Raw genomic sequence first — 23,321 nt, 5'->3', positions numbered from 1 at the left:
CTTGGGTTTTGGTGGTGCCTGAACACTGTAACTCCTCACAGTTAATCTTGCTGGGCACATGCATGGACCCTGCAGTTAAAATTTGTTAACAATTAAAGGAAAATGGCAATAAAAAAATTAAATTACATGCACCTGTAAAACAGGTGCCGAAAAATTGGGTGTTGGTGCCCTAAACTAAAACTAAAAATCCGTTACATCAGCATCAGGGGCAAGATAGTTGCTGTTGATCCAGGAATGATTCATTTTGATAAATGTCAGCTGGTTAACGGAGTCTGTGGACAGATGCACTCTTTTATCTATCACAAAACCTCTAGCAGCACTGAACTGCTCTCTTTTCTGATGTGGGTCTTTCAGGTGCTGTTGCCAACGGGCAACACATGGCAGCTCGCTATATGTCTTGTCAAGCATGTGGTGCCCAAGCGGTTGGTGTTTTGGCCACGCTTTATCTTCTTCAGACAGGGACTGCAAACAGCAATGCTGCAGTCTGCTGCACATGTGTTGAAAAAAAGCCCACACCACAGAACGTTTGGAAGTCTGCTGGGAGCTGCCCTTACACCTGCCCCTGGAGGACATCCTGTCTCATTGAAGTCCTGCTTCCTCCTCACTTTCCTCCTCTGTTCTCTGAGGCACCCAAGTACAGTCAGTGAACTCTTCATCCCCTTCCTTCTTGTCACTGGAGCCAACTTGGCAGTGTGCTGCAGCTGGGGGAACTTGACTGCCAATTTCTTTTCCCTCACTGGCACCCCCTCTCTCTAGGACCAAATCACTCCTTTCCTCAACCTGGGAACCAACATCAGAGCATTCAAATTGCTGCACATCCTCCAGCAGCATGTAACTGATGCTATGATCAAATAATTCTAGTGACTCCTCCGTGCATGATGGTGGGGCTATAAAAGGAGCAGCTGTGGTGGACAAGGAGCCTGTGGAACAGGCCACTTTGGCAGCTGCGGTGGAAGGCAATATAGTATGAGCCTGGGTGACAGAGGATGAGGATGGCTGAGTAATCAACTCCACCATCTCTACTGTATGTTGTGGCTCAATAATATGGCCAGCACCAGAAAACAAGGACAAGCGTGCCTTGCCTGCAGAGGATACACCATGTTCACAACCACCACTTTCACTGTGGACACAGAGGCTGCTTGCCCTCTTAGCTGCCTGTGAGCATCTGCCTCTTTTTCTTGGCCTTTCGGACATGGAGATCTTTCAGGGGATTTTTCCACTTTATATTTCTGTGTGGGATAGGATTTTGATGCTTGGGTGTAATATGTTTGTGCTTGGTGCACTGTAAACTGTTTTTTTGTACTCCTATAACACTGGACGATGCTACTGCTAGAATACTGCACAAGACCGCTCCTATAACACACTACGCAAGGCAGTGGTATCAGCAGCCTTAAATAGTGTGGGGCGTGGTCTTAGCCCCTGAGTCATGATTGGCCAAAGTCACCAAGACTTTGGCCAATCATGGCTCTTCCTGAAAACTCAGCTGTGATTGGCCAAAGCATTGCACTTGACCTGTGCAACGCTTTGGCCAGTCACAAAGCATGTTTTACATTGTTTGTGCGTGCGGGCGAACTTCCTGCCGAACGCCCTTACCTTTCAAGTGTTCGGCGAACACATGAATGGCCAATGTTCAAGTCGAAATTATGTTCAACGCAAACTGTCAGCCCATCCCTAGTCCTCCAGGTTTTTTTTTTTTTTTTGCCAGTGTCTAATCACCTGAAGGTACCTGCCTATATCCCAGTCGTCATTAAATCTTGCTTGTGTCCTGTACTCCAAAAAAAGGATTCTGCAGGTATGTCAAAAATCCTATTTCTGATTCCAATATCTGCAGAATCGTGGAAATCCAAAGGAAGATGATATGTTTTATGATCCTGCAGATGAATGGGAGCCAGATCTGTCAAAATCATCATTGTCTAATTTCTCGAGGCGCAGGTAAAGTATAGAGACATTGCAGCACACATTTGTGAAACCGTTTAAATAAACATACATCATACTATCAGATTGTGAAACCATTTGAGTCTATTTAAAGTAAACATTTCTGTGGCTAATAGGACAACTGAATAGATAATCCAAAAATTATATTGCTTTGAAATGAATCTGTCTTGTTAACTTTTGTTGACTGTACATAGCTTAACGCTATCCTCTGTACGTATCTTAACGCTATCCTCATTTTGGGGAATCATTCATGCTTTACATTTTGCACAATTTGTTTTTAGTGAGTGCAGTTTGCTGTAATATAGGTATGTCTACATGGAGAATGAACTGATCTATGGCAGGGCTTAAAGGGTATGACTTGAACAATGAACTTTTTATTTGTTCCCTTTCGGTCTGTTAAATATATAGCATTAAAGAAGAATTCCAGGTATGCCATCTTTTCCAACTTGGACCAATGCAGCTATGCATATACCATACCTGTGGGATCCCTCTGGAAAGTAAACACCGCTACTCCAGTGATCTCCAGTAGATTTCAAGTCCCAGAATGCAATGTTGTCGCTGATTGGCCAGCCCACCTCGTTCAATCAGAAAGCGCTTTGCATTCATTAAGAAAATGCATAGAATTCTTTGAATGACACCCGTGCCAAGCGGCTGACCTCCTGTGTTCAGAATTCAGCAGGGCAACCACTTTGTGCGGGACCTGAAAGCTAATAAAGAGCACTGGAGAAGTGGGGTCTACGTTTAGTGACTTCCAGCTTTTAGACTCTAGAGGGATCCCACAACTATGGTCTCTAGACCAGTGTAACTACTGTATGTAAAAAAATGTCATACAAGGAATTCTTCTTTAACTACTTTCCATCCGCGCTATAGCCGATAGACAGCTACAGTGTGAGCCTCAAGTTCCGAGAGGATGTCTATGGATGTCCTCCTGCTCGCCCAATGGTTGCGCATCAGACACACTCTGTGACCTCTGTGTGCTTTAGAGACAGCTGATCACAGATCGGGGTAAAGGGATAATCGCAGTGGCCCTTTACTATGTGATTAGCTGTGTCCTATCATGGCTGTCACAATGTAAACAATGGTTGACCAATTATCTGCTCTCCTTTTCTCGAACAGAGACAGTGTGTGAGGAGAGAAGAGCCACTCTATGGGGGCACAGTGAATACAACATTTACACAGCTATTCAGGGCACTGATAATCAGTACCCTGATTACCAATGCAGCTTATCAGTGCACATCAGCATTTTCTTATCTGTTCAATAAGTGCAAAAAAAAAAAAAGAAAACCTTTTGATGTCACCAGATCTCGCCCGCTAATAACTTCCTGTGTTTGCCACCAGTGTTGACTGTTATCAAGTTACGTGGTTCCCTGCTATCAAGACAGAGGGGAGGGGTTCTGTAGTCCTGAGATAGCAGAGTTCCACCCAAAAGTAGAAGCTCTGTTTATCTAATCTATACCCCCTTCGCCCCCCCCCCTCCGCTGCCACATTTGGCACCAGCACCCGATAGCCGAATGATATTAAAAAATGTAAGCAGCTACAGCACTTGTCCTGCTGGGGGGGCGGTGTAATACTCCACTTTAAGGATAGGAGAGGTGAGGTATTTGTATTGCTGTTCTAAGGTAACAATGCTGCTGCTTAGATATAGCATGGCGAGTGCATGTTTTCACCCTAGTACAGGAAATGTGTTATTGGCTGGATCACTAGGTGGAAATAAAAATGCCTTAAATAAAACAAATGCAGCCCTACATCTATGCACTGACTATTACATTATTGTTTTGGTGTTTAGTAACCCTGTTAAATGTTCTCTATTTCTGCAATGTATTAATGTTGACTTTTGAACTATAAAGTCCAAGTAAGGATTTAGATCTAAGTACTACTAAACTTCTGTAAATATGATTAAAGGGTCCGTATTTAAAATTTTTTCTTCAAGGAGCAAAAGTCTCATGAAGAACAAAAGAATTTCAGGATGTCTGTATGAAATAAGAGTTCACCCGATTCAAAGTTTACAGTCCGGATATTCATCAGGTAATCTATACTATGTGATTGTAGGTTGTATAAGCACAGCTCACAGGAACAGATAAAAAGCCAGGCATTAGTTGTAGTTGCTGCCATAACCCTGTTGTCATGTTATTGTATGATAATAAATTGTTTAGGAGGGGAAAATAGGCTAATTTTTAGTCAATAGACTTGATTTTTCAACAATTTTTCGTTTTTTAATTTCTAGCCCTGGGTAGAGTGGGAAATAGTAAAGATTTTCTCATCAATATTTTTATTAAGAAAGGAGTGAATGGTGCCATAAAATAGTGAGAGCAGTAAAGGTTTCATCAGTTTTTTTTTTTTTCTATTTCTCACAAATTGTGAATATATTACCTCACTTAAAAGAGAAGTGCAGGATGTTTATACTCACCTGGATGGCTGCAGCATTGATTTGATGTTGCAGGTGTCCCCTATTGGCTCTACACCAAGTACCTAGTGATCAGATAGCTGACTGCTCAGATCTTGATCTTCAAAGAGCTGTGACTGTCAGTCACTGCTCACTGCTCTGCTCCTCCTGTGCTTACTGGAATACCGGACTGCAGGGGGGACTGTTGGGAGTGACTGGCTCAGGCTCCCAGCATTGCGCTTAGATGCTGGGTCAGCTGCCAGTCAGATATCTGGGCAGATCCTGACCTTATTGTCAGGATCCCTGCAGAACTTAGATTGACTCTGATGTCTGCCAACAGTAGGCTTTAGCCTGCTGTCGGCTGAATGTGGGTCACAGGAGTGCAGGAGAAATGTGGCCAAAAGAGCTTTGACCATACTTCTACTTTAATGCCCCCATGACACTTATACAAGTAATAAGGGGTGTAGTTGTCACTGAGACAGGAATACTGTCAAAGTTCTAACCCTTCCACACAATTCTTGCATCTCCCCAACAGGGACACTGACAGAAATAAAAACATAAGAAGCTCCTTTCCCTCCTTTATTCTGATCTAAATAGAAAGTGTTGGATGGAGTTGTACTTTGAGGGCCAGTTCACACTACATGTGTTTTCAGTGTGCTTTTTTCTTTTTTATGCACAGAAAGTAGGTTATATGGTTGTCAATGTCATAGTTTACATATCAGTGCTTGCAGTTGCAGAACAAAAATGTAGAACAGGCTGCTTTTTTCCTACATAGAACTGTACTGGAACGCGGTAAAATGCATCAAAAATGCACCAAAAGCACACTGGAACACACATGTCCCTATTTAAATGGAAGAATAAGAGGGGAAAAAATGAACCAGAAAGCATCAAAAACGCATCTGGACTGCGTTTCTGTAGTATAAACCGGCCCTAAAGCAGAACTTCACCCAAAAGGGGAAGTTCTGCTTTTCCGCCTCCTCCCCCCCCTAGCGTTATCACTTATTTGGATACTCTTTTCTTGGGGAGGGGCATGTACTGGGTTTTGACAGTTTGGTTCCCCCTTTGCCCAAACCTTCTAGGACATGTCACAGGTCCCAGAAGGTTAAGGGACTATTCACAAAGCTCGCGCATGTGCAGTGGAAAGTCGGCTCTGAAGCCGCAAGAAGTCAGGCAACTTCCCTTAGTAAAATTGTTGGTTCCAGGGATCCAAAGACCAATGAAGAACTGGCCCAGGTGAGGATGGTGCTGGATCCTTGAACAGGCAAGTGTTCATTTCTCAAAAGTCATCAGCTGCAGTATTTGTAGCTTTGGGCTTTCAATTTTTTTTTCATACAGCCTGAAGATCCTCTTTAAGCCTTTTAACCATTGACGCTGAACTCCAGTCTTTCTTCCACAATTGTACATGTTCCTTTCCTGTAATGAAATTGTTTGCTCTGATTTTACTGCTCACTGTAAACTGCTCCATGTGTATAAGAAGGTGTAGAAAGTCCTATACAACCCACCTCAATTCTTGACTGGAAGACATCCTGCACCAACTAGCTCTTTCCCAGCATTCACTTACCTGACCCACCCCTTTCATTCATTGAATTTCAGTCATGGAGGCTCAGCATCACATGTGGGTTTTACCTAGGGCACTCAGCAGGCAAATGTGGCCTACCTAGGAAATTCAACTCCTTCAGACTGACATCTACACATTAAAGTGATTGTAAAGGCTGAAGGTTTTTTATCTTCATGCATTCTATGTGCACGTCTTCCTTCAATGTGCACCTCCCATTTTCAGTCCCCCAAATATCTCCCCAAGCCTGATCACAATCCAGACCCGTGCATGAGAGCAGCAGCTCTCCCAGGTCTCCCCCTCCCTATTGGCTCTCGCAGCTGTCAATCACAGCCATTGGGGCGGGAGCAGGACAAAGCCACGCTCTGTGTGTCGCACACAGAGGTGGCTCGGGTGTGAACACGCACAAGTTTCCCCAGAGCAAGTAACTTGCTCTGGGGGCATTCAGCAGGTGGGAGGGACCAGAACCACTGCCAGGGGACCCAAGAGGAGGAGGATTGGGGCTGCTCTGTGCAAAACCATTTATGACATGTTTGTTATTAAGAAAAAAAAAAATCATATGAACCTTTAGGATCACTTTAAGACATTTTTACATTTGCATAACTCCTCCCAATAGTCAGCCCACTGCTTGCATCACAGCTGAAGACTCTTAGGAGTACTGAAGCCAGGGACTGTATATGTGCACGTGAGGTTTAAATGTTTATCCCTCAGAAAATTTTATAAGTCCTAATTCTCTCTTATACCACTGAGCAGTTACTGCATCTACTGTGTTTGTATTCTGCCAACAGGTTTGATGACCAAGTCTAGTAGTTTTCTGAGCAAGTCCAACAGTGTATGCTCTAATGGCAATGATTCACATCTACCTGAAATCTGTAAGGATCTAATCGCATGTGCATTGGATTACTTGGGTCAAAGTCGATCAGATGAGAGCAGTATTGCTGACAGTCTGGTCTCCTGTATTGAAACGGTTTGTAAGGGAGTTCATGTTGTCTCGCGAACATATGATCAACAGGATGAGGACAGCACAGATGGCAGTGAGTATTCATATTACACTATATGTTATGGTTTTTCTTCTGTAGTTTTGTCAGCATTTGCTAGATATACTTTTTTATGTTACTGCCACCAATATTGCTACTAGTGTTAACAATTAAACAGCATTAAAAGTTTTCGTTCGTAGTAGCTAGCGTTTTGAATTGTAACAGCCGCCATCCTATGGTCCTGAAGCTCAGCTGTCATGTTGTGGTCTTAAAGGTCACCTTAGCCTCCTGTGCCTGAGACCACAATAGACCAGACTAAGGAGCTGGGTGAGATAGAATTCAGGGATGTACATAAATCACCTACTTGCTACATAAATTTGGTATCCCAACTTTTATTATACAAGATTTATATACCTCAAATGGTTTTCACAGTGCTTTACAACAAGAGGGCAAACAAAACAGTTACAATACACTTCAATACTGGAGGAATCAGAGGGCCCTGCTGGTTGGAGAATACAATCTAATAGGGGAGGGTCAAGTGATACAAAGGTAATAACTGTGGAGGATGAGCTGAGGAGAAAATAAAAGTACAGTTGTTAGGTGGAGGCGGGATAGGCTTCTCTGAAGAGAAATGTTTTCAGGGATCGCCTAAAAGTGGACAGAGTAGGAGATAGTTGAACAGGAGCGGGATGGCCTTATGGACATAAAACAGAGTCACTGGTAAGTGCGCTGCACACGCAAGGGTGCCAATTCCTCCAATAATCCGATAAGACACACGAGACAGTCTGTGGGATGTGCAAATTGTAAAATCAGCCAGAGAACGGCTCAACTCATGCTAAAAGTCCTGTATTGACAGACAGCACCAGAATACATGATCAAAACTTGCCGCAGAAGATGTACAATGCCAGCAGTCCGCCGATTCTGAGGCATATATATGGGTCAATCTGGCAGGCGTGTAGTAGATTCTGTGCACCAGTTTAAATTTGAATAAGGTGGTCTCTGGCTGACACCAAGTTGTGAAAAGGATAATCCCACATATCATACCAATCACCTCCCTGGGGAGCAGGTACCACAGATGTCGATTTGTGTTTGGCACTTCTCCAGTGACTTAGGTCTGACAGCAAAAAGCTCTATATACACCTTGGAGAGGGTTTTCCTAAGGGCATTAGAACAGAGCAACTGCTCAAGCTCTGAGGTCCTAACAACCAGGGCAGTGCTACCAAACTGCACCACAAAAGCATGCCGGAGCTAGAGGTAACAGAACAAAATACCAGTTAGAAAGATGAAACTTTAATTTCAGTTCATCAAAGGTAAGATGCCTGCCTGCCCCTATTATATCTTGAAGTTGTTTAATCCCTTTTCTTGCCCAGACTCCAGGGTTAGGAATGGTGTTCAGATGTGGTAATCGGGGGATTAAACTATAACAGGGAAGCAGATGAATATTCGGTCTTGTCTTGTTGCAGAAGACATTTCACCTTATCCCAGGCTTGCAAAATGACTTTTATAGACCCTGTTAAAGGGGCCTCAACCTTAGGACCTCTAAATAACAAGTTATGTAGCCCCTGATAGGATCCCACCAGCGCAGCTTCAAGGACTGTGGCTGTATGCTCCTTATCTCTTAAAAGTCAACGGTAGGCAAACACCATCTGACTCTCTAGGAAGTACTTATACAGGTCAGGGAGCGCTAGACCACCCTTTCCCAAGGGCTCCTGAAGTGCTCGAATCCCTTTTCTGGGATTGGAGTAAGGGTACAAAAAAGTACTAATTAGACTGTTCTAATTAGACAATTTTGTTAAAATATGATCTGGGTACCCAGACTGGGACATTACGTAGGAAATAAATAAAAACTGTCAAAATTTTTCATTTTGAGCAGATTGACCCTGCCAATCAATGAAAGAGACAGATGTTTCCAAGTCTAACCGCCTTTTTAATGTGACAACAAAGGGCAACAGGTTTAAGCTCTGAGTAGTCAGTTACCTTTGCAAAGACCTTTATCAGATAAGTTCTACTAGACACCCAAGGGATGGGAATCTGAGGGTCCATCCTGGCCCGGGCACTTTCATCCAAGGGCAAGATACTAGACTTGACCCAATTAACCTTAAGGCCTGAGAAGGTTTGGAAGGTGTTTAAAATCTGAAAAACAGCTTGTAGAGAGGGTCCCGAATAATTTAAAACTAGTAAGAGATTGCGTATAATGCTGTGCATTCATGAATGCCCCTCACCTCCAAAGCTCCCAGCTCCAGGGATGTCCGCAAGGCAATAACTATAGGCTCCATCATCAATGCAAAGAGAGATGGGGACAGCGGACATCCCTGCCTAGTTTCCCTGGCCATAGCAAAGTAAGGAGAGATCCCATTACCAACTTTAGATGCCGCTGTAGGATGGCTATACGACAAGGAGGTCCATATTAGGAATTTATGCCCAAACCCAATATGGTGAAAGACAGAAATCCTAAATTGCCAATCCACGGAGTCAAAGGCCTTCTCCATTTCCAACGACACCACCCCCCATGCTGTTACTAGCATGGTCAGTCTACAAATGAGTAAATAATTGCCTCAGATTAGTACCTGTGGATTTATTAGGAATAAATCCTGTTTGGTCTATGTCAACCAAATCGGTGATGACCTGGGAAAGTCTCGTAGATAGTATTTTAGTCAGTATTTTAGGATCCTGATTAAGCAGGGCAATTGGCCTATATGAGGAACATTTCCAGAGTGGCTTTCCTGGTTTTGGGTAACATTACTACATGGGCTTCAGACATGGAGGCAGGTAATATGAAATTATTTAGACAGTATTGGTACAGAGGGTGAAACCTAGGCCCTAAGAGCCCAATATTATGCCTGTACCATTCCGCTGGAATCCCGTCCCAGCCAGGCAATTTATGGGAAGGGAAGGAGCAAATGGCTAATTCAGTTTCCTCCATGGTCATGTCCCTAACAAGGAGTTCTACGGCAGTAGCTTCCAAGATGGGGATGTGCAAGCCATTAAGTAAACCTTCCAAAGACTGATGATCATATGCAGGATGGGAGCATACCATGTGCCATAGTAGTTCAAGGAATGTGTCTAGAATGACAACAGGTTCAGTAGTCAGTGCACCACCTGGAGTTCTAATATAAAGAATATTTATTTGAACCTTCTGATCTGCCACCAGCATAGCCAAAAGTTTACCATTTTTGTCTTTCTGTTCGAAAAGGGCTTCCCTCCTCCTAGACCAGGATGTTGGAGTAAGATCTGTTAGACGAAGGACCAGTTGTCACCTGGCCTCCAATAATTTCTCATAGGTGACCAGAGAGGGGGCTGAGGCAGGGGCCAGCTCACAACGCCATCCCTCTTCCTGTAGCCACCGCAGGGTGGCATTATAATCCTAAATATGGAAAAAGTGTAGCACAACTAAATTCTGTATAATCCAATATAAATGTGCAATAAAATTTTTTTAAAATAAAAAAGACAAATGCATGTAAATGCATCAAACACAATTAGTGATATAACTGATAATATGAGTAAAGTGCAATGAATCCCAACCTTCCTTTTAAATACAGAGCCTAATAATTCATATTCCCCTATAAAAGTCATAAATACTGTAAAAACCGCATGTAAATGCATACACATTAAACTAATATAAAGAAATGCAAAATTCTTAAGTCCCGAAATATCCAGTGAGAAATTTCTTTCCTCAAAATATCATGTTTCGTGGCATGCATATGTCATGTGTGCTCAATATAAAGTTGCTGATGTGCTCCACCACAGTGAACCATCACCTTCCAATTCTACCACTTACCTGAAGGTTTGACCCCCACAAAGGTAAGGTCAAACACACTTTCCGAACAGTTTGGGTGTAATAACTGGCAATATTCCTTCAGTTCACTTGCAATGGGGAAGTGTCACTTTAAGAATGCAAGATTCCAGCCAAATCAATGTGAAAAATGAAACAAAAAAGATCTCATGGTGCAGTATCAGAGTAACTTGATATTGTTTATTAAAAAAAGATTAAAGACACACGTACACTTTTACGTAACATCCAGTGCACTAGATTGATGGATTGTTTATATTTCCATTCCAATAGTATATTGCCCCCTTAAGGATCCATATTTCTGGAATAGTGTCTAATATGGCCGAACTCACACTTCCAGATATAATGACATCTCGTGGTCCCCTTACTGACGTCACATGATTAGTGACTTAATCATAGGAAAATACGGTGCCATAATTCCATTCCATAATACGGAGTTCATAGTGAAACCATGTAACAATATAATGAAATTCCCTCTAATAAATGCGGCAAAAGGATTGATCCCTAAATTCTGGCAGGTTCAGGAGATCCCTAAGGTAAAAGATTGGATATATAGGGTAGAGCATATATTTATAAAAATATGGGAAAGATGGTGCGAGTTTAAAATCTCAGAGATAGCAGAATTGATAGGAGTACAGGGAAAGACAAATGGAGAGATGAGGGAATGATGGTTTAATAGGAAGAAAAAAGAAAAGGAAGAGTGAGATGAATGGTGAGAAAGAAAGCAGAAGTAGCAATAGAGTAAGAAGAGAAGGAAAATAAAATAGGGAAAGGTCGGTGGTTTTGTGGGTGGGGGGTTGCGGGGTAGGGAATATGTAAATTTTAAGTATTGTAAAAGTGAGATTTATTATATGATATATTATTGGGGTTTTTTTTGTATATGAAATTAATAAAAATATAATAAAAGAAAAAAGCAACCCATACCACAGGGAAAGAAGGTTATTTTAATGAGGTAGTCACACAATTTGTTGTAGACAGGTGTTCCACGAGATTGGAGGAAAAGGGGAGCAAGAAGATGGGGAGTAGGTTCTTAAAGGATAAGTTCACTGGCCCTCCCTCCTACTTGCTCCCCATTGTGACAGCTAGCGGGGCATCTTCTCCTCCCTGCTAGCTGTCACAATTTAAAAAAAAAACTGTGACAGCTAGCAGGGAGGAGAAGATTTCCCGCTTTGCCCGCCCAGCCATGTTACTCATTCACAGTATTCTGTGAATGAGAACACTACATGTTCTGACAGCCTTGCAGCTGTCAGCTTGTAGTTCGTAATGAACTTCCACAGCGCTGAGACACACTATGGTAGCTCATTGATTCTTCATGTCATTAGGTATCTGCTTGCTCGTATGGTATGTAGGGACACATACACTGACAGTTTGCAGGAGACCTGCATGGCACCAGCGATCTGCTGACCTGCATGGCACCGGCGATCTGCTGATCGCTGTTGCAACGCTTTAGAGGCTCCAGAAACAAAACAAAAATGCACATTTCTTTTACCTGCAAAAAAAAAATGTGCATTTTCATTTTTTTATTTTTTTTTTTTAAGGTGAACTTATCCTTTTAAGATTGCTAGGTTCTAAGGAAGGCTTTTTGTATGGGGGTGAGTAATGCATGTTTTAGAGAGTTGGGGAAGGTGCTAGAGGAGAGGAAGAAATGTAAGAAGTGAGTTAGAGAGTGTAGGATAGAGTCAGAGGGTGACCACAGTATTTGAGAGGGAATAGGGTTCAGGGGAAAAGTGGTTAGGTGGGCATTAGAAAAAGTTTAGCAGCCTTGTCTATAGTAGGCAGGGCTGACTAAGGGAAGTGTTGAGTGTACCTGTGGACATGGGTGTTAAGTGGCGGGCATATCTTTAGAGTGGAGGTTTCATCATGAATTGTATCAATCTTATTTTTGAAGTGATTGGAGATCTCCTGGACAGTGAGTGAGTTAGTGGGTGGAGGTGGTGGAGGACAAAGAAGAAAATTAAAGGTAGAGAAGAGTTGACCGGGACTGGTTGAGGTGTTGTTAATGAGAGTGAAACTTAGGTCTGCTTGACCTTGCGTGAAGGCAAGAATTGTATTGCAGTTTTATATTGGTTGAAGTCTTTGTGAGACTAGTCTTACACTTCAGATGCTCAAGAGTGCTGCTGCGGTTTTTGAGACTTCTGGTGTTGTCTGTTTGCCAGGGTTGTAAGGGTTGGGGCCTGATTCTGTGTGTAGTGAGAGGGGTGAGCTCGTCCAGGGTAGAGGACACGGTTCTATTGTAGACAGAAGTGTATAGATTGGGGCAGGACAGGGGTGAGATTTTGTCAGAGGTGATCAGTAGCAGAGTAGAGAGAAGGATTAAAGTGGTGAAGGTCTCTACGGGTAATTGTTAGGAGGAGAGGTGGTGGAAGACAGGGAGAGAGGAAAACTAAAAAGGTGGTGATGAGAGAGAGGAAAAGGATTGTTGTAGAGGTTGGGATGGAATGCATAGGTAGGAAAATACAGGGTCGAAGATGTTGCAATCAGAGTGAGTAGGCGCATGTACCCATTGCTTCAGGTCAAATGAGGAGGTTGTACTAAGCAGTTAAGTAGCAGAAATGTTAGTATTAACAGGGATTAAATGATTGTGGGAATTTCAGAAGTGAGAAAGTAGAGTAGCCAGGCAGAGAAGTCATCAAGGAAAGTTGATACTGGTCTCGGGGGCCGGTAGATCGCAGCAATTCTGAAATATATTGCAGAAAATGGACAAATACAGTGAGCTTCAAATGATGAGAGGGACAGAGAGGGAGGAGAGTGAAGAACCTAAAAAGTGCTTTGTGGGGATAGGAGGATTCCCACTCAACCTTCCTTAGATTTAAGACTAGCTTTAGGTCCATTATTTTAGTTATGCTAAACTATTGAAGCCATATATATTTTAGACACTGTACCACTTCATTTATTTTTGAGCTCAGATAGAGAGGAGGAATCAGCACAAGGAACCAGTTGTTGGTGCTGTAGACCTCATGCCCTACACAAGGATATGCTGATAAGAGTTTGTTACCTTTTTTTCAAGAGTCTTTGATGCTCTTTAATATATTTACAGGATAACATTTTTTAAGCCTTGTTGCAGTTTGTAGTGACATAATCACATGCTGCTCTTTATGTTGGTATAGGAGACATACCACCACTGCTACATCTGCTAAATGTGCTTACTTTCCTCAGTCCAACTGTTTTTAATTGTTTTTCCAGTGTTTGTGGTTAATCGGGAAGCCCAAATTCAAAGCATCAAGCTGACATCTGCTTTTCAACAGTCAGTTGTTTTAACAAAGCATTGGTTAGACTCTTTCACTGAAAGCCAAGAGACTGACAAACCTGCTGATAACTTGATGTTGAACATCAGGAAGCTTGGAGGATACTTACAGCTGCTCTTACAGGTAGAAATATTTAAACAATTATGTACTTTCTAATTCTAACAGGCAGCTGGGTGGTGTTTAAAATAGGTGGTTGAGCTGTGGTTTTACCAACCCCCCAGCTGCAAGTTAATATGGTCACTGTCCATCTTGGTTTACACTGCAGCAGTCACAGTGCAGCATGGCATAACATATACCACCTCCAAATGTAACCTGTTCAACCTATCCACAGCATATCATGTTTCAGAGGGGCAGCATGAGCAACTGTATGTATCCTATAGATGTTTGTCACCAGAACCCTACCCCTCTTGAAAACTTTTTTTTTTGTGTATGCATACATTTTTTGGAGTGGTCTTGGGTCCGATCATAGGATGTCCTGGGGCGATGTTCTTTTCATAATTTTTCTGTTAGCCCCAGCTGTTGTGATGACCAGTGTTTCCATGGTCTCACAAAAAGTGGATCGATTGACACTGGATGCCATTTTATCCTGGAAGAATAGTGGTGGTGGATTTTTTATTTTATTACAGTGGAGTTGTGATATTAAAGGCATTTAAAAAAAATTATAATAATAAACATGTCATACTTACCTGCTCTGTGAAATGTTTTGCACAAAGCAGCCCTGATCCTCCTCTCCTAAAGTCTCCTGCCAGCACTCCTGGCTTTTGCTTTGGGGGCACCCAAGCAGGCTCTCTTCTGAGCCACTGCTCTGTGTGTCCAAACAGTGAAAGTTTGTTTTATGATTATTATTCTGTCCCATTACTTTTGGTCCTTTAACAAGTGGGAGGCACATATGCAAACTGTTGTAATTCCTGCACCGTTCACCTGATTTGGATGTAAATACCCTCAAATTAAAGCTGACAGTCTGCAGTTAAAGCACATCTTATTTGTTTCATTTCAAATCCATAGTGGTGGTGTATAGAGCCAAAAATGTTAGAATTGTGTTGATGTTCCCAATATTTATGGACCTGACTGTATGGGGTTTATTTACTAAAGCTGGAGAGTCCAAAATCAGACTCCCTTCTGCATAGAAACCAATCAGCTTCTAACCTCAGCTTGTTCAATGAAGCTTTGGCAATGAAACCTGGAAGCTGATTGGTTTCTATGCAGAAGTGAGTCTGATTTTGGACTCTCCAGCTTTAGTAAATAAACCCCTATGTGTCAATGCTACCATGGTTCTGAACCCAAGCATAGCATTGACAGACCCGAGGAGGGAGCTGCAGAAGACCTAAACTGTCAAGATCGTCATGTTTTTTTTAGTTCAAATGTATGAAAATAAAAGTATGGTTCATTGTATTTAAAAAGCACTGTACATTTGATGTATGTCATTTTTATTTGTAGGTTTATATACACTTTTATTTTACTGTTTGCCATCTACTTTTAATTCTCCTTAGGGTTGCCGCTCTGATATATCTGCAATGGTTACAGAAGCAAAGGCTAAAGCTGGCCTTACAGTGGAACAACTACTGCAAGACATTGGCTGCCTAGCTGCACTAACTGATACTCAGTTGCATCTTCCAAAAGAGGAATGGACAGACACTTGTCTTCTACAGGTAGAAATTACGTGAAATATCTGCTGCTTTTCTTTATTCTTGTAACCAGTTGACAACGGCAATACGTGCAGTACTCAGCATAAATGAGCACACCCCTTTTGAAAAGTTAGATTTTAATCAATATCTCAATGAACACAAGAACAATTTACAAAATTTTGAGAAAACTAAGTTTTAAAGAACATTTGGTTTAGTTCTTTACATGAAAGTAAGGTTAATAATATAACTTGGATTACAAAATCTTCAGTTTTACTCAAATTAGTTGATGCAAAAATGAATACACCCCACAACAAAAACTAATACATCTAGTATTTTGTATTACCTTCATGATTTGTATGGACAGCACCAAGTCTTCTAGGCATGGAATGAACAAGTTGGCGACATAGTGCAACATCTTTTTCATTTCTTCAAGAACAACCTCTTTTAGAGCCTAGATGCTGGATGGAGAGTGATGCTCAACTTGTCTCTTCAAAGTTCCCCATAGGTGTTTGATTAGGTTCAGATCAGGAGACATGCTTGGCCACTGAATCACTTTCACTCTGTTCTTCTTCAGAAATGCAGCAGTGGCCTTAGATGTGTGTTTTGGATCATTTTCATGTTAGAAAAGTGCATAACGACCAAGGGCACGGAATGATGGCAGCATCTTCTTTCAATATAGAGCATTACATCTGTGAATTCATGATACCATCAATGAAATGCTGCTCCCAGACAACAGCAGCACTCGTGCAGCCCCAAAGAAGGACACTGCCACCACCATGTTTCACTGTAGGCACCATGCATTTTTCTTTGTACTCCTCACCTTTGTGACGCCATACAGTTTTGAAGCCATCATTTCCAGAAATATATCTTGGTCTCATCACTCCAGAGTCCCAGTAGTCTTTTTCAGCATGGGCCATGGTAAATTCTAGGCAGGCTTTTTTGTGCATAGGCTTTAGGAGAGGCTTCCTTCGTGGACGACACCCATGCATGCCATTCTTCTGCAGTGTACGATGTATTGTGTCACGGGAAACAATCACCCCAGTTTGGCTTTCTACTTATTTAGCTAACTGCAGCAAACTTGCAAGGCAATTTTCTTCAAATCTTCTCATCGGAAGATGCTCCTTTCGAGGTGTTAACTTCTGTAGATGGCCTGGATGTCTGTGAGATGGTTGCAGTTCCATCTTTGTTAAATTTTTTTTATCACTTTTGCTACAGTATTCTGACTATTAAGTATAGATTTACTGATCTTCTTGTAGCCTTCACCTTTCTTGTGTAAAGAAATTTTCTTTCTCAGGCCTTGTGACATTTCTGACTGCATGAAATTTGAAAAGGTTTTCTTTAAGTAACACCCTTTGACAATCACTTGTCTGCTGGAAACCTGTATAGAGGATAATTAGACTCGCCTGTAGTTGAATTCTTAATAATAAGGATTTTGTTGGCTAAAATTTAGCTTTGATCCTAAGACTTTCATTGGGATGTATTTATTTTTGCAACATGGTCTTGAATTAATTTGTTAGGAAAATTACTTTTTTTTGTGTGTGTGCAAATTAAAAAATCTTGTTTGCAATCAATGGCCCGCATTTGTGGGAGTATTTTGCAGTATAGTGTCCCTCAGAAAATGTTGATTCTGAAAGGAAAGTAAAGGTTTTCTCAAAAATCTGTTGGGCTGTTCTCATTTATGCTGAGCACTGTATATAAATGTTGCGGTTTTCAAGTGGTTTACCAGGGTTATGGCTGCCGAAATCAGCCATAAACCTGGTACCTGTTCTGTGCGAAGGTATTGCACAAAGTGGCCCTCATCTTCCTCTTCTGGGTTCCCCCGTTGGCACTCTAGACTTCTCCTCTTCTGCGTGTACCACAATAGCAAGCCGCTTGCTATGGGGGTGCATATGCGGGATAGCTCTCAAGCTGGGTAGTGTGCCTCCATAGATCCATACAGCGCGGCTTGGCTCTGCTCTTTTCTTACAGGATTTGATTGACAGCAGCAGGAGTTAATGACATCTGCTGCTACCTCTGTGTCCTGTAAGCAGAGAGATAAAGCAGTGCTGCTGCAGATGGGCACAGCACTGGATCAAGATGGAACTCAGGTAAATATAAGGGGGAGAGGAGGCGATACTACCATTGGGACATATTTTACCTTAATGCAGGGAATGCATTAAGGTAACAAATGTTCTACCTTTAGAACCACTTTAAACACTGTGCAGCTTTGTAGAATGTTCATTATTTTATTGTCATACCTGTAAGCCATATGAGCTTCCCCTGAAAGCCTGGCTGAAAAACCTCCCCAGTGTCCTGCCTTGTTGTTAGTATGTGAAAACCTTTGGACGCTTTTGGATTGCAGCAGTGATGACCAACTAGCAACAAAGCAGAATGCCGGGATTGCTACCAGGGAGTCTTTCAGTTAGGCTTCTATGGTGGCCCAAATGGCCTACAAGTAAGAATATAATTAACATTTTATAAAACTGAATAGTTTTTATTACCTACTGTGGCCCTTTAACTGCATACGCTATTTTTTTAATTTAGCATTTAAACAATATTGAACTTGACAGTTTTTTGTAGTTTACCTTTTGTATGCATCTGTAACACATTATTTTCTTCTAGAAATCCTTCATCGATACACTTAACCTTGGGTTTTGTGTCGGATTAAAGAACCTAATTGAAAATGGAATACAAACTGCTGATCTAATGCAAACTGAAATCCGGAGGTGCGCTGTTCATGATAAGGTAAATCACATTTAATTTCTGAACAAAAAAAAAAAACCAGTGCACATTTTGGTAGCCTTTTAGTCCATGCAATTTCAATAATAAAGCCAAAACGTATTTGTTTTCAGTGCCAAATTAACAAATATGCAAAGTAGGCACTGGCCTATGGACCCCATGCCATTTAAGGGCCCCCTCAACAACAGATCATTGTAATTGTTTTCAAGATCAAATCAATATTATTTTGAAGTGTTCTTAATTTTTTTTACAAAAGAAAGAAAAAGTGAGTCAACTCAAAGAAATGAAAACTTTTGCATTAAAGACTTTATAGAGAAGGGTGTGCTTTTGGCACAGCATTGTTTACATTTTGGTACGCATATATGCGCCCTCTTGGCATTAAGGCTCACCTACCGAGAGGCTGCATATGGCCAGCGTGAAGAGGTTAAAGTACATAAACTATAGACATCAGGTTCAGATTACAGTTTCTCTTAAAAGCTCATCTTCCTCCAGCTGTCAGTTTGTCATACAGTTTGGTGCAACCTACGTACGTGTAACGTACAGTAGTGATGGCCATCTCCATCTAGCAACTGAAATGCACATTACTTAGTTCAATGTTATCCAGCTAGAGCACATGCATGAGAAACCTCCAGAAACCTGCGAGGCGGCCCCAAGGTTTCAACTGCCTAAAGGCCTCCACCGACAATAATTCGGCACTGTTTGTATTGAAACTAAGCAAAACCTTTCTAGATTTTCAACTATGAATATAATCCTAGAAAAAAAATGTATGTTTTCTTGCAAAATGGTACATGATTAACCGCTTCCTGTCCACGCTATAGCAGAAACACTGCTGCCGGGGTGCGCAAAATCACGTGTGTGTATATATACATGATTTTGCTTTTCTGGGTAGGGAATGCACGCCCTACCCGCTCCGCCATTTGTGGCCGCGGTTGACAATCACCGGGTCCTGGCCGGTAATTACTCGATGGCCCCCAATGATTTCCAAAGATCTCCAACAGGGACTGTTTTGTTTACTAACAGTCCTCCTCCTTGTCAGCTTGGGCACACTGCTCTGGATCCAGAGCAGTGTGATTACAGTGAAGCAGACATTGCCCCCTAGTAAAAAAAAAGCACAGTTAACCCTTTGAGCGCCCCCGATAGTACGTCAGTGCTTTTTTTTTTTTTTTTTTTTTGTAGCACTCATCACTGTATTGTGTCACTGGGGATGTCAGTGCCACCAAGTCAGTTCCCCTCCAGTGTGAGAATGTCTGCCGCAGTCCTGCTATAAGTCACTGATCGCCACCATTACTGGAAAAAATAAAAAATTCCAGTATATATACCGCCATTTGTAAATGCTATAACTTTCCCGTAAACCAATTAATTTACATGTATTGGGATTTTTTTTTTTAGCAAAGACATGTAGTAGAATACATTTTCGTGTAAGTTCATGACGAAATTGGATTTTTTAAAAAACATTTTTACCACCGAAAGAAAGCTCAATTCGTGAGGAAAAAAAAGGATGTAATTTAATTTGGCTGCAGCGTTGCATGACCGTGCAATTGTCAAAGTAACGCATCGCTGTAATGCAAAAAATGGCCTGGTCAGGAAGGGGGGTAAATCCTTAGGAGGGTAAGTGGTTAAAGAGATTCTAGTATGCTGAATACTAGCTGCAGGCACTAGCACCTCCCTGAATAGGAATGCCTGAATGGAGGAACTGTTTATGTTTAGGGCTATGCACAGGGAGTAGGTGTGCTTCTGACACATCAGTGGAAGAAAGTTTCCAAGCAGTCTTGTTGGTATTTTTAATAATTAATAGTAATTTTAGAAACTGATTGATTGTCTTGTGAAATCTCCAGGTACTTGAGGAGATGAAGAACACATCATTCAAGTTAGCTGGCTTCTTCAGTAACTCTTTGGCAGACTGTAAAAAGGTATAAGGAGTTCACAGTTCTTAGTTTTTCTAAATATTGGCACTCACATTTTCTCATCAAGCCATCTTCACATATTAATTTATTTAATCCAGCTGGTCAATCTTCATTAATGTGATTACTTGATTGTGTTTTGTGTGAGGGTCACAGGTAAGCCGACTCAGAGGGGGGATGACAAAAAAACAATGGCCAGTGCAAAGGAAACCTAAGTATATTATTATATTATCGATATTGTAATACATATATTTACAAGTGTTTAGGGATTGTCCGCACAACACAAACTGGAGGACAAGCCCAAGTGTAAGAGACCACCAAGAGGCTTTACTGGGTGCATAAACTAACTTTTATTTACTGATGTGATGTATCAATTGTTTACAGTTTTAATAGTGATGAAAACCAGCAAAATGGGTGTATAACTTCGGTAAATCAATATATTTAACACTTTAAAGAGCATACAGTTTCTTGTTACATTATTGCCTTAAAGGATAAGTTCACCTATAGTAACTGTATTTAGGGTATAACATGTAACTATGCAACAGGCGGGGGATCTTCTCCTTGCATCTGCGCTGCACGGCTGTATGGGGCTCCGCCAGCACAGCTGCATCATTCGTTCACAGGAATCTGCAGTAACAAACTACAGTCCCATCTTCTACAGCAGCAGACAGCTTGTCGTTTATAATGGACTGCAAGGACACTGATGAGCCCTTTTAGTTCATTATTCATTCTTCCTCTAGATTTGTAAATGAAGCCCATACAGAGGTATAGGCACAAAGCTAGAGGGAGAGTCTGACATTGACTGATTTTGGGTGTAATGCTCTGGATGCTCCTGGGGGGAAAAAAAGTAATAAAATAACTTTTTTTTTTTTTAATTTTACCTGCAAAAATATGTGCATGTAATATATATATATATATATATATATATATATATATATATATATATATATATATATATATATTAAAATGTGTATGTGTGTGCATTATATCTTCCGCTTTCTGATGGGATAGGAGGTAAAATACAAAGCATTGTACATCGTATCATGCCCAGTTGTCTACATTTGATGTGCTATAGTTTTAAGGAGTTTTTGAGTTGCACACAAAACACAGAACCACACTCCTATATATAATAACACCATTATTAATAACAGTGTCCTCCTTAACATTCCTTCATTGTAAATAAGAGTAGGGCTTTTGTCCTTAGAGTTTAGAGCACCAAAAATAATTTGCATTATCAAATTGTAATTTATAAACATACCTGCAAGGTCTCTGTTGCTTGAGGTAAAATTTGACACATTCCTGGTTTGAAGTAAGAAGAGTTACAGGTAGAATATACCATTCAGGATAGAGAACTGTGTTTCAGGGGCCCACCACTACTAGAGTAAAGTAGAAGGCCCATTTAATATTAGGATAGAATATTTTTTGTTGTCCTCAGGTTGTATTTCTGACCTTCCTAGTCATTTCTAATTACATGTTTTAATATTTTTCCTAGATAAACCTGGACCTTGTACTGAAGGATTCAGCTTTCAGTGTTCGCACCTCCCTAAGTTCAGCACTGCGCAATATAAAATCCTGTTTGAATTTGCTACAGCATACTGTCACTTCTCTACTAAAAGGTAATTGTGTTTTTAGTGTTTTAATATAGAAATTTGCCACATCCATAATAATTGTACATCCATAGAAAAAGAAAACAAGTGGACTTTACTGGCATTGAAAGGGAACACACTTTTTTGTAAAAAAAAAATAATTAGACTTTACTACTAATATTATGCAATAAAGTCTTATATTTTACAAACATTTGTGTTTCCTTTCAATGCCAGTAAAGTCTTTATTTTCTTTTTCTGTGAATGCACTATTATTTTTTGGAAATGCTAAAACAGTGAGGGTGTGTGCTCACTAAATTACCTTTTTTTGCATGGTAAATTTGTTGATGTGTTATTTGATACCTTGCTGCTTTATTTAACCACTTGCCTTCCTGAGGATTTACCCCCCTTCCTGACCATACCATTTTTTCCGTTACGGCGCTGCGTTATTTTAACCTACCATTCCTCGGTCATGCAACGCTGCACCCAAATGAAATGTACACCCTTTTTTTCCCATGAATTGAGCTTCTTTCAGTGGTATTTGATCACCTGTGCGGTTTTAAATTTTTTTCCGCTATTTAAAAAAAAAAAAAAAGAGACAACATTGAGGGAAAAAAAACAATATTTTTGACTTTTTGCTATTAAACATGTCCAGTAAAAAAGTAAAAAAAAAAATCTAATTTCGTCATAAATTTAGGCCAAAATATATTCTGCTACATATCTTTGTTAAAAAAATCCCAATATGTGTAAATGAATTGGTTTACGTGAAAGTTATAGCTTTTACACATGGAGGTATAGATACTGGAATTTTTTTTTTTTTTTTACTAGTAATGATGGCGATCAGCAATTTTATAGCGGGACTGCGGCGGACATTCTGACACTAGGGGGAGCTGACTTGGTGTCACGGACATCCCAAGTGACACCAATACAGTGCTAAAAAAAAAAAACACTGACACTGTACTAAGGGCACTGGGCAGGAAGGGGTTAACATGAGCGATCAAAGGGTTAACTGTGTGCAGGGAGTGTTTTACTAGGGGGGCCGTGTCAGTGTGCTGCACTGTAAGCACACTACTTTGGATGGCTGTGCTGTGCACAGCCATCCAAAGCAGTGTGCCTGAGCTGACAGGGAGGAGAACTGTTAGTAAACAAAACCGTTCTCCCCGTCGGAGATGCTCGGTAATCACCAGGCACCAGTAGGTAATTACCGGCTGGGACCCGGCGAATGACAACCTCAGCCATGAATGGCGGCACAGGTAGGGCGTGCACAAAGCCAGATTTAGACCTTGGAAGGCTTGGGGCGCTTCAGGTTCGGGGGGGCCCCTTATGTACAGAGTTGGTTTACAGTCTAAATAAGTCACTCGTTTTTAAAATGCATGACATGACATCATTCTGAAGTCATGTGTGCACACACACGCATTCATAGTGGTTCGCTTGAGCTGCCAAAGATTTTTTAAAAATTATACAATATATCAGTCCAAAGTAAAAAAAAACTTTTACAGTTGATGGCCGGCAAAATATTACTTCCCAAGATACATTTAATAAGAGTATTTTTTCTTATAATTTTTTTTTTTATAATTTTTATTTTATGTAAATTTTTATATTTATATAC

General features: G+C 41.0%; 1 protein-coding gene across 1 annotated transcript in view; it reads left to right on the top strand.

The window, feature by feature from the left end:
• KIF14 (kinesin family member 14) overlaps positions 1 to 23,321 on the top strand; it is an 85,374-nt gene that overhangs the window by 60,558 nt on the left and 1,495 nt on the right. The window contains exons 22-29 of the mRNA XM_089688688.1: positions 1,832 to 1,932; positions 3,866 to 3,960; positions 6,662 to 6,907; positions 13,824 to 14,008; positions 15,376 to 15,534; positions 18,112 to 18,234; positions 20,064 to 20,138; positions 21,622 to 21,745. Of these exons, the coding sequence (XP_089544814.1) occupies positions 1,832 to 1,932; positions 3,866 to 3,960; positions 6,662 to 6,907; positions 13,824 to 14,008; positions 15,376 to 15,534; positions 18,112 to 18,234; positions 20,064 to 20,138; positions 21,622 to 21,745 (1,108 nt within the window). The remainder of the gene's footprint in view (positions 1 to 1,831; positions 1,933 to 3,865; positions 3,961 to 6,661; positions 6,908 to 13,823; positions 14,009 to 15,375; positions 15,535 to 18,111; positions 18,235 to 20,063; positions 20,139 to 21,621; positions 21,746 to 23,321) is intronic.

This window comes from Staurois parvus, unplaced genomic scaffold (assembly GCF_062004578.1).
Source record: "Staurois parvus isolate SC_StPar_1 unplaced genomic scaffold, SC_StPar_1.0 ptg000450l, whole genome shotgun sequence".
Taxonomy (NCBI): domain Eukaryota; kingdom Metazoa; phylum Chordata; class Amphibia; order Anura; family Ranidae; genus Staurois; species Staurois parvus.
Note: the sequence above shows the minus strand (reverse complement) of the source record. Positions and strands in the feature narration are given on the sequence as shown.